Below are 18129 nucleotides of genomic sequence, written 5' to 3'. Positions count from 1 at the left end.
TGAGCCTCCTCAGAAAACAGAGTCTGCTCATCCCCTTCTTGGAAACAGCGTTGATGTTAGTTTTCCAGCTCAGTCTGTTGTCCAGCTGCACTCCGAGGTATTTGTAATCCTCCACCACTGTGACATCCTCCCCCAGAATGCACACTGGTTGTGTGGTCGTCCTGTTCCCTCTGAAGTCGGTAACCATCTCCTTGGTCTTGGTCTTGTAAGCAGCAGGTGGTTTCTACCAGACCATTCTACAAAATCGTCCACCACTGCTCTGTATTCCTCCTCTCGTCCATCCTTTATACACCCCACCAGTCGTCCAAAAACTTCTGTAGGTGGCACGATGAAGAGTTGGACTGAAAGTCTGAGGTGTACAAGGTGAAGAGAAAAGGAGACAGAACAGTCCCCTGTGGTGCGCCTGTCCTACTTTCCACAGTCTCAGACAGAACGTTGCCCAGTCGGACAAACTGCGATCTGTCTGTCAGGTAGTCAGGTAGTAACTGAATGTTGTGAGAGGGGCTGTGTCCATAACAAGTACTTTTACTTCCATACTTGAAATACATTCTAGTGATAATACTTCTGGTTCTTTGGTTCTTTAGTTCTCTGGACGGGAGTGGTAATTTACGACGATCCTGGAAGGCAGCGCAGACTGTGTGCGCATGTGCGCTGAGAAACAGTTGATTCACGCGGGTATTTGTTGCTGATGGTCTTCTCCGGTGAGTCCCCTCTGATAGTCTGTCAGGCCCAAGGTTCCGGTGACCATTAATCTCCGCGGTGTTGCCGTGAGCTGACCGTGTTTGTACGGTTTAACTGCCAACTGTTAGCTTCTCGAAGCACGAACAACGGCCTGCTGTGGTTGACTTGACGTCTAGCCGAGAAGCTAACGCTGCCTCGGTTTGTTTTGGTGGGGAAGCTAACTTTAGCATCAAGTGAAGCCTCAAACGTTCAGGTGAACAGAGCTCAGGTGGGGGTCACAGTAACAGTATTTATCTGTGCTCTTGACTGTTAAAATGCTGAGGGTGGGCTTCAGGTGAGGCGGTTACTTGCCCTGTGACGTCAGAAAGACAGTAACGTGAGCTAACGTTAGCACCTAGCTGAATTCAGCTGCTGTGCGTGAAGGCTGGAGGACTCAACAACCAGCTAAACTTTCTGATCACTTCAAAATAACTTTAACAACTTGTCTCATTCATGTTTGTTTGTTAGTATTTTTGACTCATTGTAACGGAACTGGCACTTGTGTAACCAATTTATTTAACATAAATCTGGCACACTGGATCTTGCACACACTGCTCAGATAACTGTTTCTACATTAAGAATGGCTCAGGTGTTGTCAGTCTCACCTGTTAGAGGTCCAGCCATTAATCAGTGCCAATGGGACATTTTACAAACTGTACTGTAGAACAACTGAACACTGACATCAGATATGATCCGTCACGACTCAGTCTCCAGTCTAAACCATCACATTACAGGGAAAGCGTTCCATATTATAAGTCCTCATTAAACTAGGAAACCAAATATAATACACATAAATGTCATTACTGTTAATTGAATCATGCCGATGCTTTCAAGAAGCCTGAGAAAATCAAGGTAATCTGCTGAATGAAGTTCAGACCAACAAACTTGTGGTTAGAATGAGGTTCTAAGAGTAAACCAGTAAACTAACCACTGACTGACATTATGTAATTAGAAAGTCAAAGATGGTTCATTTCTGACAGCTGTGCTTTCTCCTCCAGGCTGATCGGCTGAGTCTTTAGTTCTCCCAGCAGAGCTGTGACCAACCATAGAAGAAGAAGAGGAGGAGGAGGAGGAGGAAAAGGAAAAGGAAAAGGAGAAGGATGGCCCCGGTGTCAGACAGAGGAACGCTGTCTCTGGATGAGTGCCGCTGTCCGGTGTGTCTGGAGATCTTCATGGAGCCGGTGACACTGCCCTGCACACACACCTTCTGCAAGGTAAAACAAACACACACACACACACACACACACACACACACACATTGTCTGTGTTGGGTTCAGGTCGTTGTTAACTGCTGGGCTCAGAATTATCTTTATTTTACTGCCGTGGGATCAATAAAGTTACATTAAAGGCAGTTTCTGCGTCTGGTGAACGTGACGCTGCCTCATGGTTTTACATGTTCTTCAGCTGGGTCACACCACATCCTGAGATAAATATAAATACCTTAATGAGACTAAAGACTGTAGAAGCAGTGATTAAATAAGCCTAATATAGAATAACCACCGAACCCACCAGCAGAGGCAAAAGCTGGATTTAGATTCTTGGAGTGGAGGAAAGTTCAGCTTCAGATGCTTCCTGATGTCTCTGTGTCTGTTGGTGAGAGCAGCTACTTCCTCAGTGAAGGAGTGAGGACTCAGGACCCCGTTCAGGGCTTCAGATGGTGTCATGTTGCCTGCAGTGGGGCGAACAGGGCAGGACTGAACTGATCCGTGGTGTTACAGCTCCTTGTTTCCCCAGGGCTGTTTCCTGGAGTCGGTGGATAAAGCCACGCTGTGCTGCCCGCTGTGCAGGAAGAGAGTTTCCACTTGGGCCCGACTGCACAGCAGAAACAACACGCTGGTCAACCAGCAGCTGTGGACGCAGATCCAGACCTCCTTCCCTCTGCAGTGTCAGCGCCGCCTCAGCGGGCAGGACGCTGTCGCCGAGGACGATCCGGGAGGTACGACGCACAAAGACACCTGGACATCCCATAATACTCTTAATCTTCATTGATGGGTATCAGGAAGTGCGTTGAACATTGTGTGTGTCCTGTGAGTCCAGCATCAGTGACCCTGATCATATGAAACTGCTTCTGCTCACGCTGAGTTTATTGATTGGCTCGTGGCGATCGCCCACATTATGTTCTAAAATAAGAATCGAGATTATAATGCCGGGTCAGACTACACGGTATCTCTGCAGGAGCCTCAGACCTGGTCCAGGACCCTGATAGCAGAAGCTAACATGAATGTGTTTGATGGTGGGGAAAGAGGACAGATGCAGGGAGAACATGTGAACTCAAACAGTCCTCAAACCCTTCTTCACATGAGGCAACAGCGCTGACCTCTGAGCCGCCATGCTGCCACGGAGTGATGTCACCATGTGTCTAATGATCTGATTGGTCAGGCTGTTGATCCTCTGAAGCAGAAGTTACCGTGGTGATCTGTCCCTGGTTAAAAGTGAACACCATGGTCCCAGAAAACCTGATAACTCAGTGATCTCTGTTCATGGTTTAGACCTCTGAAAACCTCAGTACTCTTACCATGGTGCTTTAATGTGTGTGTGTGTGTGTGTGTGTGTGTGTGTGTGTGTGTGTGTGTGCGTGCGTGCGTGCGTGCGTGCGTGTGTGCGTGCGTGCATGCGCAGTGTCGGTGTGTATTCCCAGAGTCAGTCAGCCAGGAGAGCTGAGGCAGGAATACGAGGACCAGGTCACCAAAGTAAGTTCCATCTCCTCACAAAAATCAGCATACTAATAATCTTTTGATTGATGTGATGATGTGTTTAATACATATCACGTCGCTCTTTTCTTGTGGTGTGAGCTGCAGATGGAGAGCAGGAAGTGATTTTCTGCACAGGAAACACTTTAACAAACACTGTAAATGCAGATGTTTCATGTCGTTTACGGTTGGTTAGATCGATCAAACCAAGAAACCACGAGGAGCTTTTGTCAGGTACCAAAGTTGTTCTTCATAAGGATGAAAAATGTAAGAAATTTACTGAAAAACGGCAGAAAAAAAAATGTCTTGTTAACTGTGTGCGGTCGGGAGGAGCCGAGTCGGATGATGGTGGAAATGATGTAACATCAGCTGCTGTTTTATATCTGTGGTGTTCTTCTGAGCAACAAACTGGACTCGACTCATAACACCACTGCACTTTACTAAAAACAGCCGAGCTGTCCTCCATGACAGTCAACGACTCCCACCCCCTCCAACACACACTCACTGCACTGAGGAGCTCCATCAGTGACAGGATGCTTCGTCCAAAGTGTGTGAAAGAGCGGTATCGCAGGTCATTCCCCCCTGCAGCTGTCAGACTGTACAACAAAAACTGCTCCAAGTAATCAGTGCAATAATCTATGCAATACAACCTGTACATACAGTCTGTAAATACTATTTACAATTTTTTTTAGATGATGTTTCTTTTTATCCCACTCTTTTGTATATACTTGTTATTTTTCATCTGCATGCACAGCAATGTCAGCATTCAGGTTTGCCGCTCGTTAATCCACAGGACAATAAAAGCTACGAACCCTAGAAAACCAAAGGACAGTCATCCGGAGCACTTTGGTACCGAGGTCGTTGACCAACCACTAACAGGAAAGTTGTTTACCTCCAGACTTTTGTCTGCTTTCATTTGTTTTCTGGAGCAGAACGACGTCTGATGAGCTGCTGGTTGTTTTATCTGCTGAGTCACATCCAACATCTGATCAGACTTTCTGTTCAATCAATCAAAGATGGCTGCAGACACACCTGAAGCAGACGGCAGCATAAAGTGTCCCTTTGGCATTTAGAGCAGTGATGTCCAGCTGATGGACATCACTGCCACGAGAAGCTGCTAACTGATCCTTTCTAAACTAGAACACGTAGAGACAAAAGGCTCAAGGTCCAACAGAACCCAAAACAAACACCTTCCTTGTTTGTGTCGTCAGCTGACTGAGGAGAAGCGAGCGCTGGACGAGGAGGAGCGGAGGGCCAGCGAGGAGTACATCCGGAGGCTGCTGGCTGAGGAGGAGGAACTGCTGCAGGAGGAGAGGAGGAGACGCGAAGATGACGAGAGGCTTGCTAGACTGATCAGTAGCCAGCTGGTCAGTGTTTCAGTCCTGAGTGTTTTGACTTCTTTCGGGTTTACAGTCTTTATATTCATGTGTGCAACAGTTCCATACTGTTATGTTATAGTTATTGCAGGCAATGAAATCCTTATTTCTTATCTCGAAAAAAGATGAGGGTGGCTGTGGCTCAGGAGGTAGAGCGGTCGTCTGCCAATCAGGAGGTCGGTGGTTCGATCCCCGGCCTCGGCAGTCCAGATGCTGAAGTATCCTACTGATACTTCAAGATACTGAACCCCAAAAGCTGACGTGTCTCCACAGGAGTCCCATCGATGGTGATGGGACGTGTCCTTCACTCTGTTGCTTCCTGTCTTCCACAGTTAGCGCCTCCGTTTTGTTGACGTTGAGATGGGGGTTGTTGTCCTGGCACTCAGATGTCGGTGTCAGACCTCGTCTCTTTATTTCCGGCGATCAGGTCAATGGCGGTCGTGTCATCAGCAGGCTTGATGATGACGAGTATCATCAAAGGTCCCGATCTACTTCTAGTCTACAACGAGTCATCTCGTCATCTGTCTGATGTACGATTTCCTGTTTTGCTCCACAGCCTCTTCTCAAACAAAGCTCATCTCCTCATACTGAGAAGAAAGAGGCATTTCAGATCCTTTATCGCGTTCATATTGTGATCAGAGCAGCTCAGTGCTTCCGGTGTGTTTCCTGTGTGTCTTACCAGTAGAACCTTGTTGGTAGTTCTTATGAAGCCCGTGTGTCTGTTCTGCCATTGATGTGCACACCACACGCCTGGCTCTCCTGTACTGCTGTGCTGTATGAATGATGAACCAATCACAAAACAGTTAACACTTTGTCCTGTCATGTGACCTGCCTGATGCCTCGGGGCGACTGCTGTCCTGATTGTTATCATTTTTAGGATACGTAGAACGAGCAAACAAGTCATATCATTTACACGCCGCAGTTCAGGGTCTGAAATTAACGTCTGCCTCAGCGGTCAGTAAATGTTTGGACCAAAACGGTCGAGTCTTAAAAAACTTTTTCGAGAGTCTTCATTTCTCTTGTGGTCTCCTTCATCTTTCTCCGGCAGAACTCTGCTGCCGTCTCTCAGGAAAACCTTCGTCCTGCTGCCGTCACTCCGGCCAAGAAGAAGAAGGAGGTCAGCGCCGGACAGATCGAGAAGTACGTCGATTTTAGCTGGAAATGTGTTTTAATTTAAAATCAAAGGCTGCATCGTTTCAGGGAAGGACTGAACACAAAGACCAGTATGAATAGGTGGTCCATGAGCTTCGGGTTTGATCATAGCATCATAGATATCGTGATCACAAAATATTGTGTAATATTTTATTATCAAAACAGGGTTACACAGCTGTTCCAGAATGACTCAACCGTTTTTAAAGACACTGTTTAAAATGTCCACAAAAAACAGAAAGTGATGGTTTGTGAAACATTGAAACTCCAAGACGACACATGAGGTGTTGGAACTGAGAAATTTCCTTGTTTTTGAAAATGATGTCCTCATCTAGAAAACGTGTCTGAAAAGTTGGAGCGGGCTCACGTTTGGCTCTCCGTTCGCAGAGGTTCGGACTCCCCTTCTTTGACGTTTCTTAATGCTCCAAACATTTTCAGTGCTGACCGTCTGGACTGCAGGCAGCGTTTCACAGCTTCTTCAGTCTTTTGTTGCCACTGTTCAAACGTTCTAGAAGCGTGTTGCTGCATCAAATTCAGAATAATGAAACCATTTTCAAAAACAAGGAAATTTCTCGATTTCAGTGTTTGTTGTCTTTGTGCTGTTTTCAGTTAAATATGGAGTTTCAGTGTTTCACAAATCATCACGTTCTGTTTGTTTTCCACAGCGTCACGACTTTCTTTGAAAACAGGGTTTTACAGTAGTTGAATCTTATTTCAGTTAAAATCACGATTTAACGTTCATCATATCTGATGTGTATCTTTTTGTTTTTTACATCTGGTTTGACTGAACAAGTATGAAATTAAAGCTATGATCATGATGGTGATGGTGTAATTTCTGCCTTTCAGGTTCTTGTGTCCTCGTCCGTCTAAAAGCAGCTCGGCCTCCAACTTCACAGCCAACAAGGTATGTTTAACGTCACACACTTGATTTCCATCCAGAGAACACGTCTTTCATTTAACGTGACAAATGATGCTCTTTGGTCTCACATTAAACGTCCAAAAAGCTACATTCACTGAAACCTCCTTTCTGCCCCCCCCCCCCCCCCCCCCCCCCCAAAGTCTGAACATGATTTATGACCACAAACACTTTGATCTGGAAGAACGAAAACTGTCGAACTTCCTGTTTCAGGAGAACATCCTCCTGGACCAGTGTCCCCTCCCTCAACTGGATTATTATGGTGACGGACCTGAGCCTCCAGACCTCCATCCAACTGCTCGGTCAGCTTCTGTGGAGGATCAGCTTCACCCCGCGAGTCACAGGAGTCACCTGACCACAGATGGAGGACCTTCATCCACCAAGAGGAAGAGCTCAGAGCCGGAGATGACCCAGGAAGAGGAGGTGACATTCACCAAACGAGTCTGTCGCACCCTGCCCTCCTCCTCATCGTCCTCTTCTTCCACCACCTCCTCCTCCTCCTCCTCCTCCTCTCTGGAGGTGGGAGGGTCGGTCCTGCAGGGGATTGCTGACCGGGAGACGGAGCTACTGAGAAGACAGCAGCAAGAGGAGGAGGACCTGAGACTGGCTCTGCTCCTGCAGAAGGAGCTGGACCAGGAGGAGAAGCAGAGGGCCACTGACAGACGCAAAGGATCCTCGGATGCTTACCCGCTCCGCCAGAACCACAGAGGGAGGGAGGAGGCAGGCAGTTCCGACACACCCAGCAGACCCTCCAGTAAGACTACAAAGACCCCCACCCCCTCCTCTGCTTCATCTGTGAAGACTACAAAGACCCCCACCCCCTCCTCCAGCAGAGGCAGCAAACAGGCCACACTGACTGAGATGTTCTCCAGCCTGAGTAGCTGAACTCTCTTGTTCTCCTTCTGTACCGTGTCCCAGTGTCTCTCTACCATCACTGAACTGGTTTCAGTTCAGAGTCAGAGGGTCTTCACCTCCTCATTTCCTCTATGTTTTCAGAAATAAATAATGTCAGTCGTGTTGATGTCATTCAGTGTGACCTCACCTCCTGACGAGATCTTTATCTATGATGTCCAATCAGAATAAACCTCCAGAAAGCTGAGAATCATCATGTTTGAAGTTTCCGTCAGTATCACAGTGACCCAGTGATGGTTGTCTGTACATCCAGCTCATTCAGCAGCCTGTAAATGGACTCTACCGGGCCGTGTTAGCATGTTAGCGTCTATCAGATTAGCAACATGATTTTTCGCTTCCTCCATTTTCACACAAAAGTCAAATTTCACATTTTGCTGATAAAACATATTTTCTGTACGAGGACAGGATTTGAATGACTGGAGTTTTCAGGTTGTGGCTGAACACTGCAGCCTGAAGGGGGCGCTGTGAGAACTGACTGTACAAACAGGACTGGAGGTCATCATCAGTCACCCGCTGAGATTTTACTGGTTTTCTAAGAGCTGAAACTACGTGGAAACATGATTTTACCTGACAGGAAAAACCTGATCAAATCTGAAACTTAAAGTTTTTCCTTTTTTCTTCTTCTTCTTGATTGTTGGGAAGCTCCTCCATGTTTTTGGCTGAAATCATATGACATTGAAAACTGCCACAGTTGGCTGAAATGTTTTTTTTTTAACTGAGTTGTTGATTTGATCAAACGTCAGTTTAATGTTGCTGCTGGTGTTTCAGATTTCATTCATCACCTGGAGATGTTGATGCTGGTGTGACTGTGGGCTCATTTATCAGTAAACTACATTTCAAACCTTTGACAAAACATTTATCTTCATTCAGACAAGACGTCGACCTCTACGGTACATTTAGTTCTCTGACTGCTGCCTCCACCCGAAACATGTTTCATCAACATCCTGAGGTTTCTGTGGTTTCACCATGGTCACGTGACCCGAAGGAGTCCGATGTTGACGGCAGCTCATTGCACCAAACCGCCGTCCTCGTGGATCAGAGCTGATGGAACGAGTCCTGGTTTCACACCGCGATGCGTGACGTTCTCAACCTGCTGAGTGAAGGGCTTTAAAGATATTTAGTCTTTTTAATAGTTTCATTTTCTGTTTTAACTACCGTGTTTTCTGTGATTCACGGCAGGAAGCATGTTAGGATATTTTGCAAACTTTCTTGGGATGTCATTAAAGTCCTGAAATATTGATTACCTGTCAGTTCAGAATGCGTTACTCATATTTACCCAATTGTTGATTAAATATGTATCTGAAACATTGAAGTAAAGCAGCAGACACTAAATCTGACAGTTAATTTTTCATCAGCTTCTTGATCCAGACTGACGGTCCTGGTTCAAAATCGTGAAGTTTATAGTTTTATTAGAATGGGACTCTTGAAGCTGATGTGAGATCAGCTGATGTTTTTATTGGATGTCTGCAGTCCTTTCTCCTTCGACCTTTTGTGTGCATTACAAACAAATTTTAGTATGTTTTCATGTTTGATTTGGCTCATTTAAGTCAGTTACTGCCAGTGAAAATCTGGAGATCAAACAAGTTTATCTAGACTACTTGAAATGGAGGCTCTTGGTCCACTTTTACACAAAATCTGATCCGAAACAAAGAACTGGACTATGGCTTCTTGAAAAAGTTGGCTTCTCTCTGTACCAGATCCACCTTTTTCAGGTGCTCAGCCCTGTTGTTTCAAAAGAAAAGTCTCACTTCAAAGTCCACATCCTTCAAACTCTGATTTGTACAAAACAGCTGGCTCTAAGGGCATATTCACACCTGCCTTGTTTGGTTCCAACCAAACCAAAAAAATCGCTGGTGCGGACCTTTTGGATTGGTGTGAATACAAACCATTGAACTCTGGTGCGGACCAAACAGCCTGGCCGAGACCCAGCCGGAGGGGTCGACCGTTTCGTCCAGTGATCGAATTGCACACCTGTGGGTTTATTGACAAATTGCGAGAAAATTGCGATGTGAAAAGGAACCAAAGAAAAACAGAAACATTTTGGTCCAAACCAAAGACAGCGGACCAAAACTTTCCTGGTCTGAATACGCCCTAAATCTCTTGAAAAAGTGAACATCTGTGCTCCTCAGAGACCAGATAACTGGACACGAGCCCCCCCAAAAGCAGGGTGATGCGGATCAAAGACCGGACCAAGACCAGTTGTCACATGTGAAACGGTCAGAATACTGCACCTGCATCAGTGCTGAGTCCAGATCCAGTTAAACCAGAAATGGTCCTCCCAGGAGTGAGTGTTGATGGTGTCAATGCTGGATAATAGGTCAAACCCATCAGCTTTCCCATGAGCCTTTGCTGTCCTCTGTAGCAACAGAGTGACTCACAGCGCCCACAGATGAGCTACAGTAAGACGACGGATTTAGAAGAACCAAAAATAGAGCAAAAGCTGAAGTGGACTCAGAGTCCTGAGCTCAGAAGTCAGACCTGGTTCTAGAAGTTTTCTGAGAGTCAAGAGAAACACATTTTATACTTTGATGTTTTTCACTTCTCTACCATCACCTCAGTGACCTCTGACCTCCTTCATATTGTTGGTGGTCTGAAAGTCTTTCTTCTGTGTTCGTCTGTGTTCTTGTGCTGGACTTAGGTCAAAGTCACAGTTAGGCCAAATTCACCTGAAGAGTTCTGTTAAAAAAAAGATGGTGTCTGATTCGTTCTTGTGGACGTTGCTCTCTGTTTGCTAAAAATATTTTGTAACTCAAGTTTCTTCAAAAGTTGAACACGAAACCTAAATGGATCCAATAAGGTATCTGACTGAATTCAGATTTGATACTGAAACCAGATTCTGGAAGTAGTTTTAGTACTGGATTCAGATTGGATGACAGTAATTGCACAGTGTAAGTGTGGATCCTCAGGATGCTTCATGTGTCCATATATGGCAGTAGGCATGTCCTCACGTGTCTGTCAGTAGTTAAAATGGTCAGTTTGTCCCTCAGACCGAATCAAAGCTCCATCGTCCGTCTGTCGGCAGCAGCTGATCTTCAGGGTGAGTGGACTCATGTTTTTATCATCAGGCTGATTAGCAGTGATTCATTCACACCTTCAAACATTTTTACAGTCTGAGTATAATTTTTATCAATCGATAATCATGTTTAATTAGGTGAAGTCTAAATACAATGGACATTTTTGTTCTTAGAGGAGAGCAGACGATTTGTCAGTCACTTTGTTTTTTAACCTGTTGGAGGAAAGAAGATGTTTGAAGATGTCTCTTTGGACTCTGAGACAAACATTAAAGACTTTTCTGATGTTTCGTGGAGGAAACTTGTAGTCAATAATTGTTTTTATCCTCGTTAAAGATGCCCTGTAAAGTTTTCTGTTAGTGCTCTGTGTCTCGTCGAGGTCTGTCAAACCTGTTGAGAGCATTTCCTTCCTCTTAAAACGTATTTATAAAGATGATTTTTAAATGTATTTGAAGTTGACCGCTGCCTTTACTTGCTGGCAGTCTTCTTCTCTGTCTTTGTCGGCTCATTGCAGCATGTCGTGCGTTACCTCCACCTGTCGATCGGTGGAATAATGTGAAACCACGTGACACAAAATATACACAGAAAGAAATCAGTCTTTTACAAAAAGTCTACTATGACACAAAACTCCACAGGGAACCTTTTAGGCCGATCCATCCATTTGTCCTATGAAATACTTTCTTGACGTACATTCATGTCATGCTGCAGTAAAACGTTGACGGATTCAGTTTCATGGTGAAAACTCTCCGGCGTGAAGATCTGCTGGATCAGCAGCAGTTTGATCTGTTCATTAGATGATTGGACTGTTTTCCTGATGTTACTCTGACAATTCAAGACATTCGTTACCAACATCTGAAGCTGTGTAACGGAGATTCAGAAGAGGACATTTAGCTTCTAGCGATTAACACCACGCTCACCCTCTGACGGCAGACAGATGTGTGTGTCAAGGTGTCTGCTGTGTGTCGGCGTCTCTCTGGTTCCCACGGCCGCCGTCTGCATGCTGTCCAACATCCTGCTGCTGCTTCCTGAACTGAAGATCCACTTCCTGTTGGAAGGTCATGTGACCAGAGAGGCCACATGGGCCACTGGTCTGTGGGGGTCCGGCTTCCTGGTATGTGTGTGTGTGTGTGTGTGTGTGTGTGTGTGTGTGTGTGTGTATGTGTGTCCACACGTATGTAGTGCGTGAGGTGTCATGTGCTGTGTGTGATACATGCAGTGATGAAAAACTCACCAGTGTGTGTGTGTGTGTGTGTGTGTGTGTGTGTGTGTGTGTGTGTGTGTGTGAGTCATGCATCCCTCGCAGCGACACAGTTTGTGTATTTTGGTGTTTTGTCATGTGTGCTGGTTTATTTTCTCATCTGAGGTTTGACTCAGACTCAGGCCTTCACTTCTCACCAAGTTTAAAATGTCTCCATCTGTGGTTTTGGGATCTAATGATCTGTGGTCATAGATGATCATAGATGATCATTGGCTTCACATTATTCCACTGATGCACAGGTGGAGGTAACAACACAGGTAACACATGAATGTAAACAATGCAGATTTCAGATGAGTTAAAAAATGGACTTAACTAATGTTACACAATGAATTTAAAGAGAACTTGGGTTACTAGAAAACTACACAGAGAGCTTCAAGTGTCTCAAACATTCAGACTCTAATTTCCAACAGCAAAAGAAAAAAGTGGATGAAATGTTATTAAAACAAAAACACTCATTATGTCAAACTTAAAGTCACAATTTAGATATATTTTCCTGTTGAAATTTGCATTCTCACATAGTCCCTGTCCCGATTCAGACTCAGGGTCACAGAAGTATGAAAATGTCCATAAACATTTGTCAAACAGTAAACCTTACCATATGAGGTCAGGGTCACATGACTGACGGCACCTGACTGCAGTTCTTTTTGATCATTTTGAGTAACAGCTAATTTGAAAAAAATATTGAAACGAAACCATATCAGAAGTTTTGAGGAGAAATAAAAATAAAATAATTTCCTCTTTGGCTGAACTTCTGACAAAGACACAACAACACACTGTTTGTATTCGTAGAGTAGAAGTACAAAGTGACATTAAATGGAAATACTCAAGGTACCTCAGAATTGTACTCATGTACAGATCTTGAGTACATGTACTTAGTTACTGTCTAGCACTGACTAAAGGTAAGGACACAGCTGTCCTCAGAAGTTAGTGAAATGCTTGACAGCAAAAGTAAAACTTTGTCAACATCCTGTTCGGTTTTGTGTTTTGTTTTTTTTTTTCTTTTTGTTTTTTTAAAATCTGTATTTATGTTTATATGTTTAAAAGAAACTGGACCTTATTGTCATTCAGACGTTATCAGTGAAAAGCTTTCAGATGTAAAAACAATGAATATATCAGAAACAAACTGAGGCTGAACAAAGTCTGCAAGGAAACTATCCTCAAAACAGTTTTATATGCAGATAATATTCATGCAAACATCACACTGATGTTTGTCTTCATGTCTTCTGATTTCAGGTTCTGCTTCGAGCTCGAGCGTTTGTGCAGAGCAGCAGAACCAAAGGCTGCTGTGCTTTCAGAAGTGAGGTGAGATGATGGATGTTTTCTGATTGTTGTTGCACAGAAAACTGTAATTTGTAGCTGCTTCAAAAAGAAAATCTGTCAATATTTTGTGGTTGAGGATAAGTTTTAGAAATTTGAAAAAAAATTTCCTGATGATGATCAGAAATGTAAAAAGTCAGTGAGACTGAAAATGATGATGGTGGTAAGTTAGAGTCGCTTTTAAGGAGCGATACAGAACCTGCAGACCAGCACCGCCAGAGAAGACAAGTTCTAGGAAACAGAAGGTCCTCCTCACCCTCTGCACAAGGACGCTAGTTTGTTGAGATTTTTATTCAGCTCAGGAGGGTGGTCAGATTTTTTATTTATATTAGGTGTCAGGGTGTCACATCAGGTGTTACAGGTGTTTCTTCCCATAGTCAGGGATTTTGCCAGGTGTTACAGGTGTTTCTCACATATCCAGATGTTATTGGTCAAATTTCTGTCTGGCAGATGTTGTGTCAAGGTGTGTACTCCTGCGTGTGTCTGTTGGCTGCTGGGATCTGCTGTCTGGTCAGTGCCACCGGTCTCTCTCAGGGTCCTCTTTGTCTACATAACACCACCTCTGGTCCCACGTGGGGGGTCCCGCTAAAACCCCTCCCTGACCAGTGAGTCTCACACACACAGAAACAGACACAGAAATACATTCAGACACCCACAGAGACACACAAGTTAATACAGGTTTTGGCCTAACTCTGACTCTGTTGACTTGTCTCTTGTCTCTGTCTCAGCCATGCAGGGTATCTGTATAACAGGACTCTGTGGTCTGGAGTGTGTCTGGAGCCCAGAGGTGTGGTTCAGTGGAATGTAGTTCTGTTCAGTGTGATGGGGGCTGCCAGTGGGCTGCAAACCCTCCTCTGTGGAGCCAACATCCTCAACTCACTGCTGGGACTGATCCTGGGACCGGGCTTCTGCCACAACAAGGTCTGGGTGGTCTTATACTACTATTCAAATTTGAGTTATAGCTCTGGAAAGTGGGACAGGTTTTAGGTGAGGTGAGGAGATTTTGTCCTATTTCACTTCTTATCCCTCATCCAAATATCTGGATGAGGGATAAGACTTGGTTTCAGGCTTTGGATTAGACTTAAAAGTTCCCTGTGAACTTAAAGGTTCCCCATATGACACATTAAAAAAGCAAGCTGTGATTTTGTTCATTATTTGGTGAGATACTTGCACAGCTTTTAGACTTCTTTTATTGGCAGGTGCCATTTGAGTGAATGGCTTCACATCACTACATGTTACAGCTAATGTTCTACATAGTGCCACCTGTGGTACCAGGGAATGCAGCAGACACATCAGATAGGCCCCGCAGTTATCGCTCCCATCAGTGTTACAGCTGACTTATTTAGGGTTTGTTCGGAAAGGTTGACAGGGTCGAGGATTGACAAGTCCACCTGTAGTCCAGTTCAAATTCTTTATTTGTCACGTGCACAACAGTCACATTGAAGCAGTTGTCAGGGGATGGATAGATTATGCTTTGGGCTTGTGTTGCAGCCAGTGCATGGGGAATGTTTCATTGGAGAGGGAAGTGTTAAGGTTTTTCCTTAGATAAGTTTTATTTCAGGACTCAAATGATCAGACCAATACAGAGACAATGTCACAAAAACAAAATCAAACCCTAACCCCAACCCTAACCCTAACCCTATTTACAAAAGGGAGGAACAAAAGGCGCACTCAAAACTGATTGGAAATAACAAAGAACTACACTGGTTAACTGAGGCTGAGAGGCACACCGAGCGGGACTGAGAACACTGAAATGAAGAGCGAAAACAGAAGCATTAAGTCCAAAAAATACAACAGAAAGATCCACTGGAAAACTCCAGGACAATTCTTAATTGCAGGGCTATCAAAGGTTTTCTTGGTTGATTACTCACACGAGGGACAGGATGGTCACACGGTCAAGATCAGGACGAACTGGCAGCCATATGTCCAGAAAGCCTCTCCTAAGTACTGCCAGCACTCAGGCTCTAACACACCTCAGATGTGCAGGTAATTAGGCAGAGCAGCAGTGCACGGGGAAGACCCGCCCAGCCTCAGACAGACAGGGGGAAAAAGGGAAAGAGAAAACACTAGAAGACTAAAAGCAAATCCTAACAGGAAGAATGAATTTAAATAAATACCAGCAAATTCTGGAAGCAAACAGTACAGCATCTGTGAAAAAGCAGAGGATGAAAAGAAATGCGTTCTACAACATGATAACGATCTTAAACATGCCTCAAAATCCACAATGGACTACCTCAAGAGGACCAAGCTGAAGGTTTTGTAGTGGCCCTCGTAGTCCCTGACCTAAACATCATCGAAAATCTGTGGATGGACCTCCAAAAAGCAGAACGTGCAGGACGACCCAAGAATCTGACAGAACTAGATGCCTTTTGCGGGACGAAAAGGGAGAAAATCCTCCAAAAAAGAACTGAAAGACTCTTAACCCTTAGAGCCTCTCCAAACTGTGATACCTGCCAAAGGGAGTGTTACAGTACTAAGTATTGACCATGCAGGTGCCCAAACATTTGCTTCTGGCCATTTTCCTTTTTAGTTATGTTGAAACTGTAAAAGATGGGAATACAAAATTAATGTTGGTATAATATTGAAGAAATGAACTGAACCGTGTTCAAATCAGGCCACAAAAACATTTATGAAAGATGATTCCTGTCTGTCCAGATGACAGATGAGTCGTGTTAGGATGAGTTTAGAGTCCAAGGCCTGTATTCACAAAGCATGCTAAGGCTAAAAGCAGCTCTTAGTGACGTCATTCTCAGAAAAATCTTAGAATTCCTCAAATCTAAGATCTTAGAATTTTCCCTCGGTAAGATTAAAGTTCTTCACAGAGCGTCTGAGGCCTTAAGAGAACTTTTAAGGTGAAAACTGTTAGGAGGAGGGAGGAGGACTTTTAAGAAGCCTCAGAGTGTCTTAAACAGACAAGATGGCGGACAGACCGAGAGGAAGGAGAGCTGTTCTCCGTACCTTAAATGACAGCGACGCTGCCGGCTCGATCGTGCAGGGATAATGTTTGTGCTTGACCTCATCAGGGATGAGCTTACTCGTCCCACCCGGCGCAGTAACGCTCTCGCTTGGGATTGCAGCACGTAGCAGCGCTTCTCACACTCGTCTGTCGCTCGTCATAAAAGGAGAGCGAACGACGCGCTGATCTGCGGCAGTGCGCTCCCAAGGCTGCCTCTTCCTGTGGGCTGTGATCCCGGGACCCAGTTTCCCTTTAATACTGTTTTATTTCCATCCACGAGCTGTGCTGACAGCAGGCTGCTCTTGTGTCCAGTTTGGCTTCTTCTTCTCTTTTTATCCATTTCGTTGGTTGTTTTGGTCTTTCTGCCGAACCAAACCGCTTTTTATAAAGACACCAGCAGTCACAGGAAGTGCTGACAGCTGAGTCTGTGTCCGCCATTAATATCAAATACATGAAGGAGTAAAATTACCAGCATGGACAGAAAACAGAACAGTAAGCAAATCAATATAATCGGCATGTGAACGAGGTCCGTTCAAACATTTTGAATTAATGTCACAATTCATTTCATTTTGCTGAGTTTCATGAAATTAATGTCACGATTCCACATTTCTTAATACAGTCCAAATATATGATGTGATGGGTTGATTTTACTGTCCATTCATTACCAGGAGCGCAGAGAGCCTTTTTTTTTGTCTTTTTGTAACAACCAATCACAGCTTTTAGAAGACTGCTTCATACCTTGCAGCGGGGTCAAGCACACCTCCTCACTCAGATCAGAGTTTGTGTACCTCCTTGCTCAGAGTTGCTCTCACACACTTCCTGAGTCACTCTTAAGCTCAGATTCCTTGCTGGGAATTGAAGGCTACGTTAGGAGCTCTGTCCGAGGACTCTGAGAAGCTTTGGTGTGGCACGGTGCTACAGTGGTGGTACGGCAACACTGTCGCCTCACAGCTAGAAGGTCCCGGGTTCAATTCCTGCCTGGGGCGCTGGGGGTGTGTCCTACACCATGCCTTTGGTGCCTGCTGACCCGTATCTTGAGGATCTGTATCTGTGTGGAGTTTGCATGATCTCCCCGTGTTCATCTGGGGTATCCTCCATAAAAAAAATAAAAAAAAAACACTAAAAACATGCAAGAAGATCACCACCTGACCAATGGTGCGCCACTGTCGGCTGGCAGCCCACTGCTTCTGGTCCGCTCCTGGTCCGCCACGGAGGAAGGACTGACCAAGGACAGGTCAAATGCGGAGAAATAATTTCACATAGCGTGCATTGTTGTGTGTGATAAATAAAGTACGTCTCTTCTTCTTCTTTGTGAATACCGGCCCAGAAATCTTGTGATTGATTCATTGTGTGTGTGTGTGTGTGTTTCAGGTCAGTCCAGTTTCCGGCCGTCATGGATCTTGAATGAGGACAAAAAATAAGAAAAACCACTGATGCACTTTAGATAAAATCATTTAAAAGTGAAACTCACAGTTTGTAGCAGTGAACCACACTGAAATATTAACTGTTGTTATATTTTAAAAGTACTGTTGAAGTGAAACTGATACTGATAACTAATCAGTTAATGAATCAACAATAAACTGTGAAATTTGATCAATATACTTCATTAACTTGGCACAAACGGACTGTTAAAAGTTTAGTCCTTAGATGTGTGAAAATAAAACAAAATACTTAAAGTACTCAATTTTATTAATGTTTGTATTCATTAATTTCTTATTGTTTTATCACTTTGTTTCATTTTTATGTCATCGCTTGTTTTTTAAGGTAAAAACTTGATCTATTTTAGCTATTTTTCTATTAAGAAATATTCATTTCGACATTCTT

The 18129-nt window shown here is 44.3% G+C and overlaps 2 protein-coding genes across 3 annotated transcripts; both read left to right on the top strand.

The window, feature by feature from the left end:
• The first annotated feature begins 609 nt into the window (after positions 1 to 609).
• Positions 610 to 9003, top strand: rnf168 (ring finger protein 168). 2 transcript variants are annotated; one of them, XM_076735738.1, is made up of 8 exons: positions 610 to 701; positions 1719 to 1934; positions 2455 to 2656; positions 3340 to 3410; positions 4622 to 4777; positions 5835 to 5926; positions 6782 to 6839; positions 7065 to 9003. In XM_076735738.1, exons 2-8 carry the CDS (start codon positions 1821 to 1823, stop codon positions 7734 to 7736), a joined length of 1365 nt encoding a protein of 454 aa, XP_076591853.1. In that variant the 5' UTR covers positions 610 to 701; positions 1719 to 1820; the 3' UTR covers positions 7737 to 9003. The 2 variants fall into 2 exon arrangements, with proteins under 2 accessions (XP_076591853.1, XP_076591854.1); XM_076735739.1 differs by having other exon boundaries at positions 665 to 949.
• Positions 9004 to 9100: 97 nt separating this feature from the next.
• Positions 9101 to 17717, top strand: LOC143323728 (transmembrane 4 L6 family member 5). The gene is made up of 6 exons (XM_076735740.1): positions 9101 to 10800; positions 11705 to 11885; positions 13266 to 13334; positions 13800 to 13954; positions 14078 to 14270; positions 17677 to 17717. Exons 2-6 carry the CDS (start codon positions 11709 to 11711, stop codon positions 17707 to 17709), a joined length of 627 nt encoding a protein of 208 aa, XP_076591855.1. The 5' UTR covers positions 9101 to 10800; positions 11705 to 11708; the 3' UTR covers positions 17710 to 17717.
• Positions 17718 to 18129: the final 412 nt, after the last annotated feature.

This window comes from Chaetodon auriga, chromosome 7 (genome assembly GCF_051107435.1).
Source record: "Chaetodon auriga isolate fChaAug3 chromosome 7, fChaAug3.hap1, whole genome shotgun sequence".
Classification (NCBI taxonomy): Eukaryota; Metazoa; Chordata; class Actinopteri; order Chaetodontiformes; family Chaetodontidae; genus Chaetodon; species Chaetodon auriga.
Note: the sequence above shows the minus strand (reverse complement) of the source record. Positions and strands in the feature narration are given on the sequence as shown.

Excerpts from the sequence above, each read along its gene's own strand:
- LOC143323728 (XM_076735740.1), top strand. The coding sequence starts at position 11,709 with ATGTGTGTGTCAAGGTGTCTGCTGTGTGTCGGCGTCTCTCTGGTTCCC. Across the intron at positions 11,886-13,265 it reads TGTGGGGGTCCGGCTTCCTG|GTTCTGCTTCGAGCTCGAGC; the intron begins GTATGTGTGTGT and ends TTCTGATTTCAG. Across the intron at positions 14,271-17,676 it reads CGGGCTTCTGCCACAACAAG|GTCAGTCCAGTTTCCGGCCG; the intron begins GTCTGGGTGGTC and ends TGTGTGTTTCAG.
- rnf168 (XM_076735738.1), top strand. The coding sequence starts at position 1,821 with ATGGCCCCGGTGTCAGACAGAGGAACGCTGTCTCTGGATGAGTGCCGC. Across the intron at positions 4,778-5,834 it reads GACTGATCAGTAGCCAGCTG|AACTCTGCTGCCGTCTCTCA; the intron begins GTCAGTGTTTCA and ends TTTCTCCGGCAG. Across the intron at positions 6,840-7,064 it reads CCAACTTCACAGCCAACAAG|GAGAACATCCTCCTGGACCA; the intron begins GTATGTTTAACG and ends TTCCTGTTTCAG.